At 39.9% G+C, this 16,247-nt stretch overlaps 1 protein-coding gene across 1 annotated transcript in view; it reads left to right on the top strand.

Moving 5' to 3' along the window:
• Fmn1 (formin 1) overlaps positions 1 to 16,247 on the top strand; it is a 151,913-nt gene that overhangs the window by 55,021 nt on the left and 80,645 nt on the right. The window contains 1 exon segment of the mRNA XM_048332706.1: positions 10,481 to 10,568. Within this exon segment, the coding sequence (XP_048188663.1) occupies positions 10,481 to 10,568 (88 nt within the window).

The raw sequence follows: 16,247 nt of genomic DNA, 5'->3' as shown, positions 1-16,247 counted from the left end.
ACTTAGCTCCATAGATAGACCTAGCCACCCAGTTGCCATCTTGGAAACCTCTGAAGCTGAGGGTACGTAGAAAGGAACATAAAACACAGACCAGTACTACCAAGTCCCATCTGTTAGCTTGTTAGCTGAGATCTTAGTGTTTGTCTCAAGGCTATAGTGGAAACCTGAGTTCTGGATATCTGGCTAGTGGAGCTAGAGTCTCAACTAGACCAGCCACGGAGGTGGAACTAGAAGGACTGGTAGTTTGTAGAAAGGCCTAGAATTTTTTTGAATCATCTCTGTCCATGGGGTAAAGTGCTCCATCTGCCTAAAGCTCGTCTGTATATTTTCTCATTTTAAAAGTGAGAATAATCATAGCACATACTTCAAAGTGTGGTTGGAAAAGTTAAAATCAAATCAAGTATATGTTTAGCCAGGTGTCTCATAGTGTTTGCTGCTTCCATGGTTTCATTACCCCCACCACTGGTCACCACAGTTACCATCACCATTACCCCCACCATTATCACCACAGTTACCATTGCCCTCATCATCACCATTACCCTTACCATTATCACCACTACCACCACCACTACCACAGACACCATTTCCATTACCATCACTATCATCACTACCAACAACATCACCCTCAGCACCACCACCATCACCATTACCCTTACCATCACCACTAACACCACCACAACTACCACTGTCATCATTGCCCTTACTACCACCACTGCTCTAGCACCAACGTCACCATTACCCTCACTATCACCACCACCATCATCACCACTACTGTTACCGGTTCTTGAACTCAGGGCCTTGTGCTCTCACTTGGCTTGCTTGCTAATGACTGGTGTTCTACCCTTTGAACCATGCTACCAGTGTGACTTTTTTGGTTATTTTGGAGATAAAACCCTGTAGGGTTTTTTTTTTGTTTTTGTTCTTGTTTTTTACTTTTTAGTCTTTGAACTATCCTCTTGAATAACTAGGGATTATAGCCTGCTATAGGCATGAGCGCCTGGTGCTGGGCTGACAACTATTTTCTACAGATCAAATATGGTCAAGCATTTATAGCTGTGTGGTTCAACTTAATACATTCAGAATGAGAATGGAATTTCTTTTTATTTTTCTGTCCAAAAATATCAATAAAAACAAATGTTTCTCTGAAAACAGTTACTATATTCAAAGACTTCTAGCCAGCTCAAACTAACAAGTAATTATAAGGGAGATAAAGATAAGTGTAACTACAGAGGCTGTAGAAATGTGTAAAATAAGGCCGTGAACAGACTTCTACCAGTAAATGGAAATGATTTGAAGTAGCTTCCTATAAATATCTAAATTATCAAAACAGTTCTATAAATACTAAGGAAATTAGATCAGTAGTTTAAAAATCCCACAAGAAAAGGACTAAGCCCAGACATTTTTATAACTCCAAAATTTCCTTTTTACACATAGCTCCTTGGGGAATAGAAATCATGTCAGACTTCTAGCTAGCATGACTAACCTTGCTAGCACTGCTGGGCAGTGATAGGAAACTAGAAAAATTACAGATGAGTTTCTGTCATAAGGCCAGATATGACAACCCTAATAGAATATTGTCAAACTAGACTTGGCAATGCATAAAGTTAATTTGATGATTAATTATGGCTTATTGCAAGCAGGGAAATTTGATTCAAAATTGGAAAATATTTTCTTTAATAATTTAGTATCAGATTAAGGGGGGAAAACACTATGGTTATCCAAAAGGATGATAGAAAAACATTGATTATGATTCATAATGAAATTTTGTAGCTAAGAATAAAAAGGATCATTGTTAGTCTAATAAAGAGTATCTGCTAATGTATATTTGGTTGAAAATGTTCCTTTAGAGATCAGAACAAAAGAAGAATATCAACTTCAACCTGTTGTATTTGTTATTATGGTAGATACCCACTGTTATAAGGCAGTGTTAGAAAGGAAAGAATGAGACTATAGTGTTTACAAAGGTTGTATATGGTTTTCAGTAGACAAAACCAGAGAGAAAGAAAATGTTATACCTGATAGATGTAATACTGATATACAATAATCAACTATAGCTTTGCATATTATCAATGATATTGGAAAATAGAACTTTTAAAATGCCACTCTAAGAACATAAAATGTCTAAGACTAAATTGAAACAAATATAGTCACAATAATGTAGAAAATATTAAGCTTTATCACAATCATTTAAGTACACCTAAATAAAAGGAGAGAGAAATACTCTCTTCATCAACAAGAACACCAGTATTATAATCTAAAAGATTACAAATCAGAATACTGTAAAGCCACTGGTACAACCATGTTCACTACAGCACTATTCACCATAGGAAAGGTATGGAATCAGCCCAGATGCCCCTCAGAAGACTAATGGATCAAGGGGGGGAAAAAAAAAAAAATATATATATATATATATATATATATATATATACAGTGAAATTTTACTTACCCATTAGGAAGAATGATACTGTATCATTTGTAAAGAAATGGAAAGACCAGGAAAAAAATACGTTAAGTGAACTAAGTTAGGCCCAGAGAGGCAAAAGGTGCATGATTTCTCTCAAATGTGGAAACTAGAATTAGCTTATAAACTTACAATTAAATACTTTGAGTGGTATGCAAGTGTATACAAATGAATTAACTAAAATATGGTAGATTCAAAGGAGAACTCAAATAGTATAATTCTTTAGAAACTCAAAGTCATAATTCAACAAAAATAAACACCAGGAAACAGGTACTTGAAAGGTAAAATGGGGAGGGGTAGACAAAGGAAGAGGAGAAGGGAGGGCAGCATGTAGTTAAGAATTAGTGTATATCCTACAAAATTAAGAAAAGAAAAGCTGGGTTGCTGGTGGCTCACACCTGTGATCCTAGCTACTTAGGAGGCTGAGAGCTGGGCCAGGTTCAAAGCCAGCCCTGGGAAGGAAAGTCCATGAGACTCTTATCTCCAATTAATCATAGAAAAAGCCAGAAGAGGCACTGTGGCTCAAGTTGTAGAGTACTAGTCTTGAGCAAAACAAGCCCAGGGACAGCACCTAGGCCCAGAGTTCAAGCCCTGGGACCAGCAAAAAGAAAAAGGGGAAAGAAAGAAAGAAAAGTAAGGGGAGGAGTGGGTAGAGGAAGGATTGGAGAACATTGAAAGGGGTAACAGTGATCAAGATGCGTTCTATTCATTGACTGTTAAGTGGCAATTCCTTTGTACAGCTACTTAAATATACTTTTTTTAAGCTGTAGAAGTAATTGTCAAGGGAAAAAAGGCTAAATGGAAAGAGTTGAGGGCTTTCTATGCATATTTTTAAGCATGTAGAAGCTGATACATAGCTAACATGTGTTCTGGAGGCATGGCTAAACTGGTAGAGCATCATCCGTGAGCAAGAGCAAGAGGAATAATAAACAGAAAATTCAGAAAGTGGTGGGGGAAGATGGGAGATATATAAAGATATTAGAGAGGATTCATCTCTACTTAACTACCAAAAAGCCAGAAGTGGAGCTGTGATTCAACTGGTTAAGCATGAGTCTTGAGCAAAAAAATTAGGGAATAGTACACAGACATTGAGTTCAGGCCCCAGGACCAGCACACCAAAAAAGAAGAAATAAAGTATCAGAGTAGAATGCCTTGAGTTGTAAAGTACAGTGTGGTACTCAAAGTTGATGTGATGAGGCATGTCTGCAGAAGGTGTCTCCACAGGAGGAAGTGTGGCTAGTGAGTGTCAGTGCAGTCACCAGCCAGTGGCTACCGCCTCTGAAGCCGAAGGTGCTGCTTACTGTTGCTAGCCCCTCACCTGCTGTGGAGTGGGAAAGAGCCAGGTAATTTGCATCATGAATACAATTGAAATCAAAGACCATCCATCATTTCTGATATCTTGAATGCAATGATTAGCATATCAAAGGCACGATGACATTGAAGATAATACCATTTTTCTTGCCCATTATCTCTAACCAGCTTGGAATAATTATTACCATATGCTCTTTTCAAAAGCCTAATATTAAATGTGAGAAATAAGAAGCACCGTTGCAGCCACTAGGGATATGGATGAGTGAGTTCAAGTTCTTATTATTAGTGAGAAATTATATAGGCAAGACAGGAAGTCTGACAAGACAAGATTGTCTGAAGACGAATCTGAAACTTTGCTTTTTAGAGGCTTAAGAAGGGCACGATGTCTGTCTGTGACTTGGGATTGGCCTTATATGAGAAAGTTATTTACAATTCTTAGCAAGTCCACAGCATTAGAAGACTCCATGGAGACCCACAGAGAAAAGGGCACATTTCCAACTATGTACGTGGGAGGGGTTCTAACAAAAACCCACCGAGGTATATTTAAGGTCTATGCTAGGTGCAGGATGCGGGGAACAAGATGATGCCTTTGTTTGCCATTATCTCACTGTTCACACAGTGGCCTAGTGACCTTATAATAAGCGCCCATGTGAGTTTATTAGAAATACGAAATCAGCAAGGCTTTGTATCCTAGGACTAACTTAGCAAACTTTCACAAGCTAATGACTTCCAGTAGTAACAACTTACAATTCTGAAGTCTAGGAATCCAGAAGTCAAGCTCTTAGCTGGGGCCATCTTTGTTCACCTTGGTCCTGTCTGAAGACAGGAAGGTGAAGGCATTAATTTCTCCTGTTTTTCGCACAAGATCTGGGATCCATAGGAAAATGCATGTGATTTGATTTGGAGACTTTCTTTCAACATCGCACAAAAGCAGCCCAGCTGCCCAAAGTGTCTGCCCACCCCACACCCTACTGTGCTCCAGGCCCTGCCACAGCCTTCACCTGCTGTAGCCTTCTCTACATTTGCAGACTGAATGGAATCCATCAGTCTGAAAGCCAATAAAAGAGTTTTTCTGTCCCATCAATATGGGGATGGGGAGCCAAATATGTTCTCAGACCAGGACAGGATGACAATCTGCCTTTTCACATTTCTTGGTGAAGAGCCCAAATCCTTAAAGCAAACTTCATTTCAGCAATTTTATGTGTCCCCAAAAATAAGGGCATGGAAGAGATTCAGACCTAACAGTTTGACAGAACAGTGAAGCCCAGTTTCCCTTGAAACATTTAATGGGGCAGATTATCAGCTACATGTGGAAAGCTTATGTTAATGGCATTATCAGGCTAGTTGACAGAGGCCTCCATCCAGAAGCTTCCCAGGCCAGACTGGCCATCAGCAGCTCAGTCCTGTTTTTACCAAGTCAGATGACATTTCAAAACATGGCCTCCTGGAGCTCACCAGCCAGCAGCTCTGACTGGGATGCCAAAGAAAGGTAGGAGAACAGGGACCAGAGTCTGTTGTTTTTCTGGGTGCCTGCCAAGGTACAATTGCATGTGCCCAAGGAAGTGTTTGTTCTCCTTGAGGAGAGAGCAGTAGCCCCAACCCCATCCTGTATTTCCTCCCATTGGCACCCACTCTAGTACCCACTCCTGGCACTGACCTGGAGGAGTAGCTGCTTACCTATCTCACCCCAGTCAGTGCCATAGTAGAGACAGCAGTGAGGGCTTAAGAACAGCCACAAGTGGGACTGTGCCTATGGCCTCTCTCACGCAGTGTTTCTGTGCACAGCTGTGTGTGTGTGCGTGTATGCATGCCTATGTGTGTGCTTATGTGTGCATACATTCCTGTGGAGGTGTGAGTGTCTATGTACCTGAGTACGTATGGGTGTGCTTCATTTGTGCCAGTGTGTTCATGTGCACCTGTGTGCTTGTACTGTGCAGGTATGTGCATGCATGTGTGCATGCATAGTTGTGCACATTTGTGTGCACATGAATGTATTTGGTACATTGTGTGCATTTGCATACATGTAGGTTGTGCTTGTGTGTTATGTGCACATGCACAGGCATATGAGTATGTTTGAAGGTATATAACTGCTGTGTTCACACATGGTCAGGTTCATACATGCGTATTTACATGTGTCTACATGTTATATGAGTGTGTGTACTTGTGTAGGGATGTATATTTATAAGTGCATTTGTGTGAATGTGTATGGATGTGTTGAGTGTATATGTCTGCATTTGTATATGCCTTTGTGTGCCTTGTGTGCATGTGCATTCTGTGAAAATATACTTGTATGTGTGTACATGTGTTCACATGTTTGTAGTGCATGTGTGTGCTTTGTGACTGCACTCATTTCCATGTATTGTGTCTGCACATATATCCAACTGTATATGTGTGTACGTATGTGCTTGTCTGTGCATAAGTATGTGTATGCATGTGCATATTCACGTGCATTTGCATACATGTTTTTCTGTGTACATGTGCATAAATATGAATGATATGAATGCTTGTATATGTTTTGTGTACGTGTGTGGGGTTTTGCATGCACAAGTGCATGTGTGCATTTTTATTTGCACATTTGTGTGTATGTATTATGTGTATACATGTGTTTACATACATATGTATACCTGTGTGTTGTCAGTGTGTAGCTTGTGCTTGTATGGGGGCAAACATTTGTGTGCCTGTGGTTATGTATTTGTGTATACATGGGTATATGTATTCATGTGCATGTGTATGCATGTCTGAATGTGCATTGCAAGGCCTTCATTCACAGACCACCGCATCTCACTACTTTGTACCCTGTATCACTTCATTTTTCCCCCCATTGGTAAATCTTCAAGTCTGTTTTTCCAAATTAGATTTTTTTAATGATTTGAAAGGCAATGTTTTTCTGTCAAGAGTAAATGACTGAATATAAAAATGAAACTTAAGGATTCCCTTTATCCCTTCCCTTTATTGTCCCAAGATGCTGTCCTCCAGTCCAGCCCAAATTGAGACTCCATACTGATTTAAATTCATGACTGGGGAGCAACTAGAGGAAAGCATCAGCTTGATTGTCAGTTTTCTGCGCTTTGTATGGTGCACTAGCTTCTGCATGCCTAGTATAGGGTTCTATCTGACTTCCAAGATAAATGCAGCCAGAACTGGTGGCACAGCTTGTCATCCCAGCCCTTTCTTTCGAAGCTGAGGCAGGAGGAGGGAGAGTTGGAGGCTAGGCTGAGCTCTCTGTAATGAGATCCTGGCTTATCTCCTCAGTAACAACAACCAAAACACTTTGGTCCACTTGGAGGCCACATCTTAAAGATGTGAGGTCACAGTTCATGAGACAAGCTGACTTACCTTTGTAAAGCATTTGATTGGTGTCAGCCTCTTATTGCCCATAATTTTTCCAAGGAGTATAATTTTGTGGGTGCTGACATGACATATAAGCAAAAGATACCACCACCTGAAAGCATAGAAAATGCTTTTTTTTTTTAGCATTTCCCCTTGGAAGAGTTAGATTATCTATACTCTGAGTATTCGCTACCATGCTGCCCAGTCTTATGGAGAGGCACACCATGTAACTATTTTTTCTGCATAGCTGAGAGTGTACTCAGATGGGTATTTGACATCTATCACTGGTGTGAAGGCGGATGTCTACCCACACACATGGAGCTTCACAGGGGTGATGTGTGCAATTGATTCACCCAGAAAAGGCAGCAACTTGCACACACTTGCTTTCCAGAAGCAATCAAGGAATGTTCATTACTTTCAGTGCATGTGGCTCTATTTAAGTAGACAGGATGCCTGCTTTGCTCTCCAGGTCTATGTAAAAAAGACCACTGGAAATTTTTTTTTTAATCTCACTTCTGTACTGTAACCTCTCTGTACATCAGTTTTATAATAAAAACTTTTTAAAAAATCTCACTTCTGGAGCTGAGGAAGCTGAGATGGGAGAATGAAGCTGCTGGCTTCGGTATAAATGTGAGTGTGTTTGATGTCTAGAAAATGCTCAAGGTAGAAATTAACCTTTAAAATCTTAGCCAAGCAAGGCTGAGGAAGAAGCCTGCACCATTGCTCTTAATTGTGCCAAACTCACTCAACTGAGCATGCTTCCACCATTCATGGTTATTCCGAACCATTTATTTTTATTTTTGCTTTTGGACTTGTCTGCCCAGTGCAGAAAGCTGAAGAGTGAATATATATGGATTTTCCATAGATATAAAATCTCCATGGTCCTGGCAAGAGTTCTTTTTCTGACTGTCTGGTGAGATTTATTTAGCTGAGTGGTCAGGGTGTGGTTTTTCCAGTATTGCAAATGTCTTCCTATTCTTGCTTTAATTCTTATTCAGAGAGGCAGATTTAAATCCATATATGTGAGAAATAATAATGATGGTATACACTGGCTCAAAGTACAGTTTTAGGCAGTGTGCCTGCCCTACCCTCCTTCCCCTACCCTGGAAGGCCTGGAGAAAGTTCCTTAGGCAATGTAATAGAGGTATGTGTGATGGGCCCTAATCCTGGCATGTGGCAGGAGTCTGGAAAGGCTTTGCCTTAAACTAAGCATGTCTAATAGGGTTTAACACAACCTGTGAATTTGCCCCTGCACAAGGTCAGCTTGTAGGTCAGTGGAATTTTGCCCAAATTGCCTTCTCCCACAGACTGTAATTACACCTAGGAGAAGCCCGTGTACTGTCAAGTTCAGCTGATTTCAGATAGGACTGAGATCAACCAAGGGTTCGCTAACATTCCTCAGAAACTGACTTTTTAGTATTTAATATAAAGTATCCTTGTGAAGAGAGATTTGAGGTTTGTGAAGGAGCTCAGTAGAGGGATGGCAGCCAGCTAGCTGTTTTCTGCCTTCCCTTGAGATCAGGAAGAAATGATTCAAAATGGAATCTGGGTCAGACATCAAGTAAAACACTACAATGACAAAAGTCTCTTAGTACTAGAAAATGCTTTTGAAAGATGCCAAAGGATGAAAAATGGGCATCAAGGGCATAGACTAGGCATAGGAAGTTTAGTCTGTGTTTACAATGAACTGTGATTTATTTGTTGGAAAAAATGACCGCATATGTGTGTGTGTGTGTGCATTGTATTGATGTAACTTTAATAAATTCTTCAAGTGCCCATTATTTCAAAATAAGATACATACTGAAATATACAGGCTCTGGTCTTATCCAGGGGCATACAGAGAGATAGGTTCAGCAGATTTCTTCATTGTTAAGGGTTAAGACGATTTAAACATCCAGCTCAGCAGAGGAGCACTGGATGAGCAAAGTTTAATAAATATTCCTATTCTCCAGTGAATGGTTTTGAAGTATCTTCACCAAACAGCCTGGAATAAACACTCCTTATCCCTCTCCCCAAGAAACTACATAGAATGAAATCACCTTGGGAGCTGTCTACTGGCTCCACATAAACATAGAAAACCACGAACTTGACACACTTAGGATGCAACTATGGACTTCTAAAGTGAAGAATCCCACTAACATCCAACATTATTAGATTTTAAGTCTAATAGTTATGTGAAGGTAGACATTCTGAGCAGGAAAAGGAAAGATAAAGCACTAGTAATAATTGAATCAGGATCAATGGATAGGTTTATGGTGATGATGAAAATAAACTTGTTCAACCAACAAGCAACTAAGCTAGCATGACACTAAAATGGTGTGGTATCTGCTGCTCTGTAGTCTTATCTTCACGATATTTTGGCAAGTCTATAATAGTATTTTGATGGAGAGGGAAGGGCAGCCACTTAGTTTCATTTGTATTTTACCCCACCAATGTGCATTAAAGAAATTTCTAAGCTATGATGATTTTTTTCTTGTAGCCCCGCTACATAAAATCTTTTTCGTTAGTGGAAACTGTTCAGTCTTATTAGGAGTGATTTGGTTTACTAGGTTTGGAAAAAGCTATACTTTTCCAGGGAACATTCACAAAGGTGGAGATAATAGGCAATGAAGTATGTAAAGTTTTTTAAAAGATTGTAAAACATTTTTATATACATGTATTCTTATAATTTATCTTATACATTGTTAGAATCTGTTGTAAGCATAATTTTAAAGTTTAATGTACAATGTGGTTAAAATAATGTATTTGAAAAAAATCAAAGTATCCAGCACTGGGAAGGCAAAGGAAGGAGGATCTTGCATAAAGGCCAGCCTGAGCTACATGGTATGACTGTATCTACAAAATGGAAAAAAAAAAAAAATCAAGCCAGATGCTGGTGGCTCACACCTGTAATCCTAGCTCCTCTGGAGGCTGAGATCTGAGGATGACAATTCAGAGGCAGCCTGGCAGTAAAGTCCATGAAACTTTTATCTCCAATAAACTACCAACAAAGCTGGAAGTGGAGTTGTAGTAGAGCTCTAGTAGTAGCTCAAGTAGTAGAGCTCTAGCTTTGGGCAAAAGAAGCTCAGGGCTTCAGTGCCTAGACTCTGAGTTCAAGCCCCAGGATTGAAAAAAAAAAACCAGAGTAAAATAAGATATTCTTAAGGCTTTTTACTGTTTGTATGAAGCTGGTTGGATTTTTTGTGATATTTTTTCTTTATATTGTATAATGTGTTTAATTATGGACAAGCTACTTTCTAATTGAGTATTATGTGGAGCACAGGACTTGTGGCATTGGTTTAGTTCATCTACTAGTATATCTGAAAGTTATATTGTCTTCAGTATGAACTCTGAAAGATTGCATGGTTATTTGAGCTTTCATATTTTTAATACTTACAGATCATCAAGTTATTGGATGGAAAACGGTCTCAAGCTGTGGGAATCTTAATATCTAGTTTACATTTAGAAATGAAGGATATTCAGCAGGGTAAGTCTTTTCCACCATTTCTTCAACTTTCAATTTTTAGCATTTTTAGTGTATTAGTTGTACAAAATAGTATATTTCATTTTTGACATTTTCCTACACGTATAGGGGCTGTTTGTTTATACCCTCCGTTACCCACCCCTGCCGACTCTCTGCTCCTATGGCTCTTCTTTGTATTTCCTAATAGTCCAACTTGGAAACTTTTAAATTTTTTCTTGTGAAAAGTTTCAAGCACATACAAAAATAGAATGTCATAGCAAATTCCCTGTGCCCAGCTACAAATCTCCATCTACTGTACCCAGCCATGAACCTCCTGTACTCAGTTCCCAGCTAGAATTGCCCCCTCCCTTAGAATTACATCTCCAACACTTTACAAAGAACATGGGGACAGTAGACCATGACAAATACAAACATGACAACACAGTCAGCAAAATGTAATTGGGGAAGATGACAGGAAAGGGGACTGGTTTCTTCAACAAATGAAATCACAAAAGAAAAAAATAGAGATGGTCAGTAGAAAACTCTAGATGAAAAGAAACTTCAGAGACATGTGAATGGTATTGTAGGAGGTTTGATCAGTCCTCATTCAAAGGGTTGTGAGTAACTTGAGTTAGGTGCATGAGGGAAAGGGAAAGGTAAGTACCCATGTAACCATACCAAGTCACTTTGATTTGATCATCTACGATAACAGCACTGGAGATGTCCGAACAGGATCTTGCCTTTTATTGGTGATGCTAAGAGAGAATGGCTATTTTAGTCACTCACAAATGCCAGGAGTGATGGGCATAGCTTAGATTATGCATCAGGCCCTTGAGGCAAGCATCCTTGAGCATGTGGTTCTAAGGAGACCACTCTATGCTCAGGATGTGGAGCTCAGCCCTGTACTGTGGGTGCTTGATTTATTTTTCCCATCCCACCAATTTCCACTGAAGACCTGCCACCTTCTAACAACTTTATCACTTCAGTTAGACACATTGTTGCCTTGCTTGTGGTACCCATTGCTTTGAGAGAAGTACATGTTGACAAAGCTCAGGGCAAGAAAACACCCAGGAGGTCAAACAACAATTTAAACATAACTAACAATAAATGTAACTGACAGAGAGCTGCTATACTTTAACTGAGCTGTGCAGCTCATGTGCAGGAATCACTTTGTTTTTTATTAAATCCCTTTTGAGGTTTATTATTCATTCCTGTATTTTGACTCTTCTTGCTCAAAACCACATGTAAGGAATCCATGAACAAGGTAGGCTTACTGTAGAACTGAAGATGCAGTAGTAAAAGCAGTTTGAAGCAAGCAAGGGAATTCTGTTCAGAGGATTTAGGTGTGGTAGGATGGATGGATCTGAGGGAGGGAGGACTGGAAGGCTTGTGTAGGCTAACTGCTCAGTGAACACCTGAAAGTTCTAGCTTGCCAGAGGAGTGTTGCTCTACCCAAAGTGTTGTTTGACATCTTTGAGGTCAAAGCCAACTCTATACACTGCCAAAGTACATAACACTGAGCCACTAAAGTCCTGGTTGTGGAAGGGCTTGACCAGACACCCACTGAGCTGGGTTTGGCCCTCTCTGATAAGTGACTTACTTCTGTGAGATGAACCCTCATGTTTAAAGGCTTTTGGCATCTGTGGACACAGCCGCTGTCGACATGATTGCAGATTTGTGTTTTTATTGCACATTAGTAAGCTCCTCCCCTCCTTGTCCCAGGAGAGATGGGAAGTTGTTGCTAACTATACTCAATATAAACTTGCACGTATATTGCGACAGAGGAGGTGCTAGAAACTTCCTGGCATTCACACGGAATTTCCCGTACACTCAGAATTTGTATTTATAATATTTAATTGAACATTAAAATAAAACATTTTTCATTTTAGTTCCCGCTAGTCCACAGCCTTAGACTGAGGGTTCCTCTGCATGCTGGCTGACCTCTTTGTGACGCAGGGAGCTGCTCCATGTACAAGTGGGACTTAAAATGCCCACTAGACCCTCTTTATTTAGCCTTGTTGATTCCAGAAAGGTAGGCTAAGACATAATGAGCTTGGTCAGGTATCTGAAATCTGCCATGAAGTATTTCTGTCTTCCTGAGGAGACATCTCACCATAGCCTAAAAGACACTGTTAAAAAGGCCCCAGTCTCCCAACTTTATTAACAATATACCCCTACCACTACAAAGTTCAAGAGAATGCTTTCTAGGTAGGTTGTCTAAAACACCTATATTGCAAAAATGCATGACACTAGCTCTGTCATGCATTGTAAGACATGAAAAACTGATTTTTCTTGAGGTGATTGTGAAAGGGATTGCTTTCCAAATTTGTTTCAGTGAGTTTGTTGTTGGCACACAGGAAAGCTACTGGGTTTTGTATGTTGATTTTGCCTCCTGCTACCTTGCTGAAAGTATGTATCAGGTCTAAGTCTTCCACTGGAGTCTTTAGGGCGCTTTAGACATAGGATTGTATTGTGTACAAACCTGGATAGTTCTAAGATAAAATAAGAGTAATGCCTTGCTATTTCTAGTGGCTTCAGGTTTCTGATAGCCTAGTACAGTTAGGATGGGGCTCCCTATAGACATAGTGAATATTACCCACATTTCGGGTATTCATTGTATTTGTGGAGCTCAACTTCTTGACAAATCTACTCTGGCTGTCCTTGTTCTTTCCTGATTCTGTGACTGAATTAGGACAGAGTATCCATTCTACTAGTTTCTTATTATTGAAGGATTACCTTCAGTCTACGAACTCTCTGCAGGAATCTTTAAGGCCAACATGTCTATTTTGTGAAGTTTAGTTAAAAGTAGATTTTAGAATTTTTTAAAACTCCATCGTTTAATCCCCACCCACCACTTATCGCCATATGTGGAAAGCAAAGCAAGTGTAATATCACCTGAAGGAGCTTTCCCACCACAAGTGACCTGTGATCGTGCCTGGTGACATACCAGGGGCATGGTGGGCCACTGTCAAGCAACTTGTCAAATATCAATAGAGCTCAATTTAAAACAAAACAAAACGTTAGTGACAATGTTGAAAAAGGTGACATTTGATTAAGATGCATTGTATTGATAAACTGCTTTGTTGAATGGCAACTCATTTGAACAGCTACTTAAAGATAATAAAAGTATTTTTTAATCCTTAAGTGAACTAAACATAAGCAGTAGCCCTGAAACTTCCTTCCCTGTACTTCTTCCCACTGAGTCTAAAATACCTGAACAGCCGGGAACCACCCACCTCTCTAAACTGTGCATTCCTTCCCTGCAGACCTGATTCCCAAAGCAGAAGGTAGCATTTCTTTGTACTTCCCCTTCAGGCAATAGCTGAGACTGTCCAATCTGCCTGGAATGTAATTTTGGCTTAAAAGAACCAGAACTAATGAAAGAACAGAAGCAGCTTAACCTGAACTGTTTCTCATCCCACTGCCTCCGGAGAGCAGAGGCGTACAGGAGGGGAAGTTCTGTGGATTCTATGCTCTCTGTCCTTCTTTGAGGTTTGGACCATGGACAATTTTAATTGTACCTATAAAACAGCACCATGGCACCTTCAGGCACGACGCATGCATGGACTTGGGCAAGAATTAAGAGATTTTGCTTTATAAGATTGTGTTATTTTAAGGTTTTGGAATGGAGTAGTTAAGTGTCCCTTTGTGATTGTCATTTCATCTGTCTCCCAGACAGCTTCTGTTTACTGTGTCATCTATATTTGCTTCTCATCCCACCAAAGCCGGAATTAAGGCCTCACCAACCAACATAACATTCAGGCATTCAGCAATATGTTCTTTATACATCTAGACAGAGCAACTTTGATTGTTGTTTTTTCATTTCTCTGTATGTCTGTGCTTCCTTTTTCACTGTGTTTAGGAACGAAGAGTCATATTTTAATTATAGGTATCTTTTCAAGAAAAAATTGACTTTATGTTTCTGTGGATTTTATTTAAGATAAGGCATTGTCAAGTTACAGGGTTTTTTGTCATTGTTTATTGAAGAATTCTGTGTGCTATAACCCAGTTTCAACACTGGTCATTCTGTGTATCTGCAAGTTACTTTATTGAATAAATTGAAATAAATATTAGAATTAGCATTAGTGATGATTAAATGATGGTTAAACTGGGTATGTATGTAGAAAACAAAGACGAACTTTCAGAACACAAACCATATGTGTTTCCTGCTCCGTTATTTCTGATTTGTACAAAAGGCACATATGCCAACTAGAAACCAAGCTTTCTCTGTAGACCTTTGTGGGTAGTTGATCCATTGGTTGATCATTGGTGGTTTGGGGATTTTGTGTGCATGTGCTGGTTGTGGGACTTTAACTTGGAGCTTGGACATTATCCCTGAGCTTTTTTCTCAAGGACAGTGCTCTACCACTTGAGCCACAGCTCTACTTCCAGCTTTTTGCTGGTTAATTGGAAATAAGAGTCTCAGAGACTTTCCTGCCTGAGTTGGCTTTGGACTGTGATCTTAAGAGCTCAGCCTCCTGAGTAGCTAGGATTAACAAGTGTGAGCCACTGGCACTTCAGCTGCTTTTTAGATTTATTTTTTACAGGATAAGGTGAAGTAGTTATTTATAGCCTAGCAGCTGGGCAGAAATGATGATGTGGAATCTCATCCCAGAAAATTCTCACTGCTGTGGAAGATGGTTGCTGGCTGAAGAATTGAGCTTGAAGAAATCAAGCTGTATGTTTCTGATTATCTGTAAAGCAGAGCAGCGACTCATCCAGCAGAACCTTGCCATAATTACCAGCTGTTACCCCCAGTAAAGTGTACCCACAGGCCCCACACTTGACTGTAGTGGACAGAGAATCCTTCAAGTTGTTTCTTACCCAGTGCCCTCAAGAATTGCATTCAGATACTTACATCAAGCAAGGATTTGTGTCTGCACAGGCATGCCTGGTGCTGATGGGAAGTGGGACATGGTAGTCTCTCTGCTAGGGAAGCTGAAGGCATTTGGGGGGGTGGGGGTGGAGCTGTGACCATTGTACCAAGACTTTGTCACAGAGCTCCTCAATGAGAACAGGTCTTGTCTGGTGTTCTACTTGGCCTTGGAATGGTCTTGCTCTCCACACTCCTCTTGCCACTCTTTCCCTTTACCATTTGCAACTTTTACCACAACTCCCAGCTTCCTTCTTGTGAAGGCCTCGTTCTTGGAAGCTGAACCTAAGGAAGATTTTCCTGTTCCCTCTTTCTTCAGCTCTCCAATTCTACCTCTGCCTCCTTCAATGAAAACTACTTACCTTTTTCTTTCTTTGGTAACAGTCTGAGAAGCTTTCTGGGAGTTTCATGTGTTAAGTTATATGGGCATTTTTTAAAAAGGCTTTCTGTGTTACTTTTCTCATTCTATTCCCTTTTCTCTGACAATTACATTTTATTCAACCTTAAAATTATAAATACTTTCAGCAAATCAACTAAGTTTAATGTTACTTGAAAATTAGCAATGTCAAATAATCCTATTAATCTGTTGCCTCTGGCTGAGAACAAATCTAATCAATTTGTAACCCATTATTAGGCACTGACTTTTTGCAAGCGAATCCTGTCAGCCTCTAAAGGAAACACAGAGAAGAGTAAAATAGACTGCATAACTGTTATTGTTAAAACCATTATCAGCCAAAGACTGGTGAGCCAACTCAGACTTGTCTATGAGGTCTCCTACACTTTGCATGGCCAGACTTTTCCTAGTTAATCTCACAGACAAAGGTATAGAC

Source organism: Perognathus longimembris, chromosome 23 (genome assembly GCF_023159225.1).
Source record: "Perognathus longimembris pacificus isolate PPM17 chromosome 23, ASM2315922v1, whole genome shotgun sequence".
NCBI classification, from domain to species: Eukaryota; Metazoa; Chordata; class Mammalia; order Rodentia; family Heteromyidae; genus Perognathus; species Perognathus longimembris.
The sequence above is the reverse complement of the archived record's forward strand: the minus strand, read 5'-3'. Positions and strand labels throughout refer to the sequence as shown.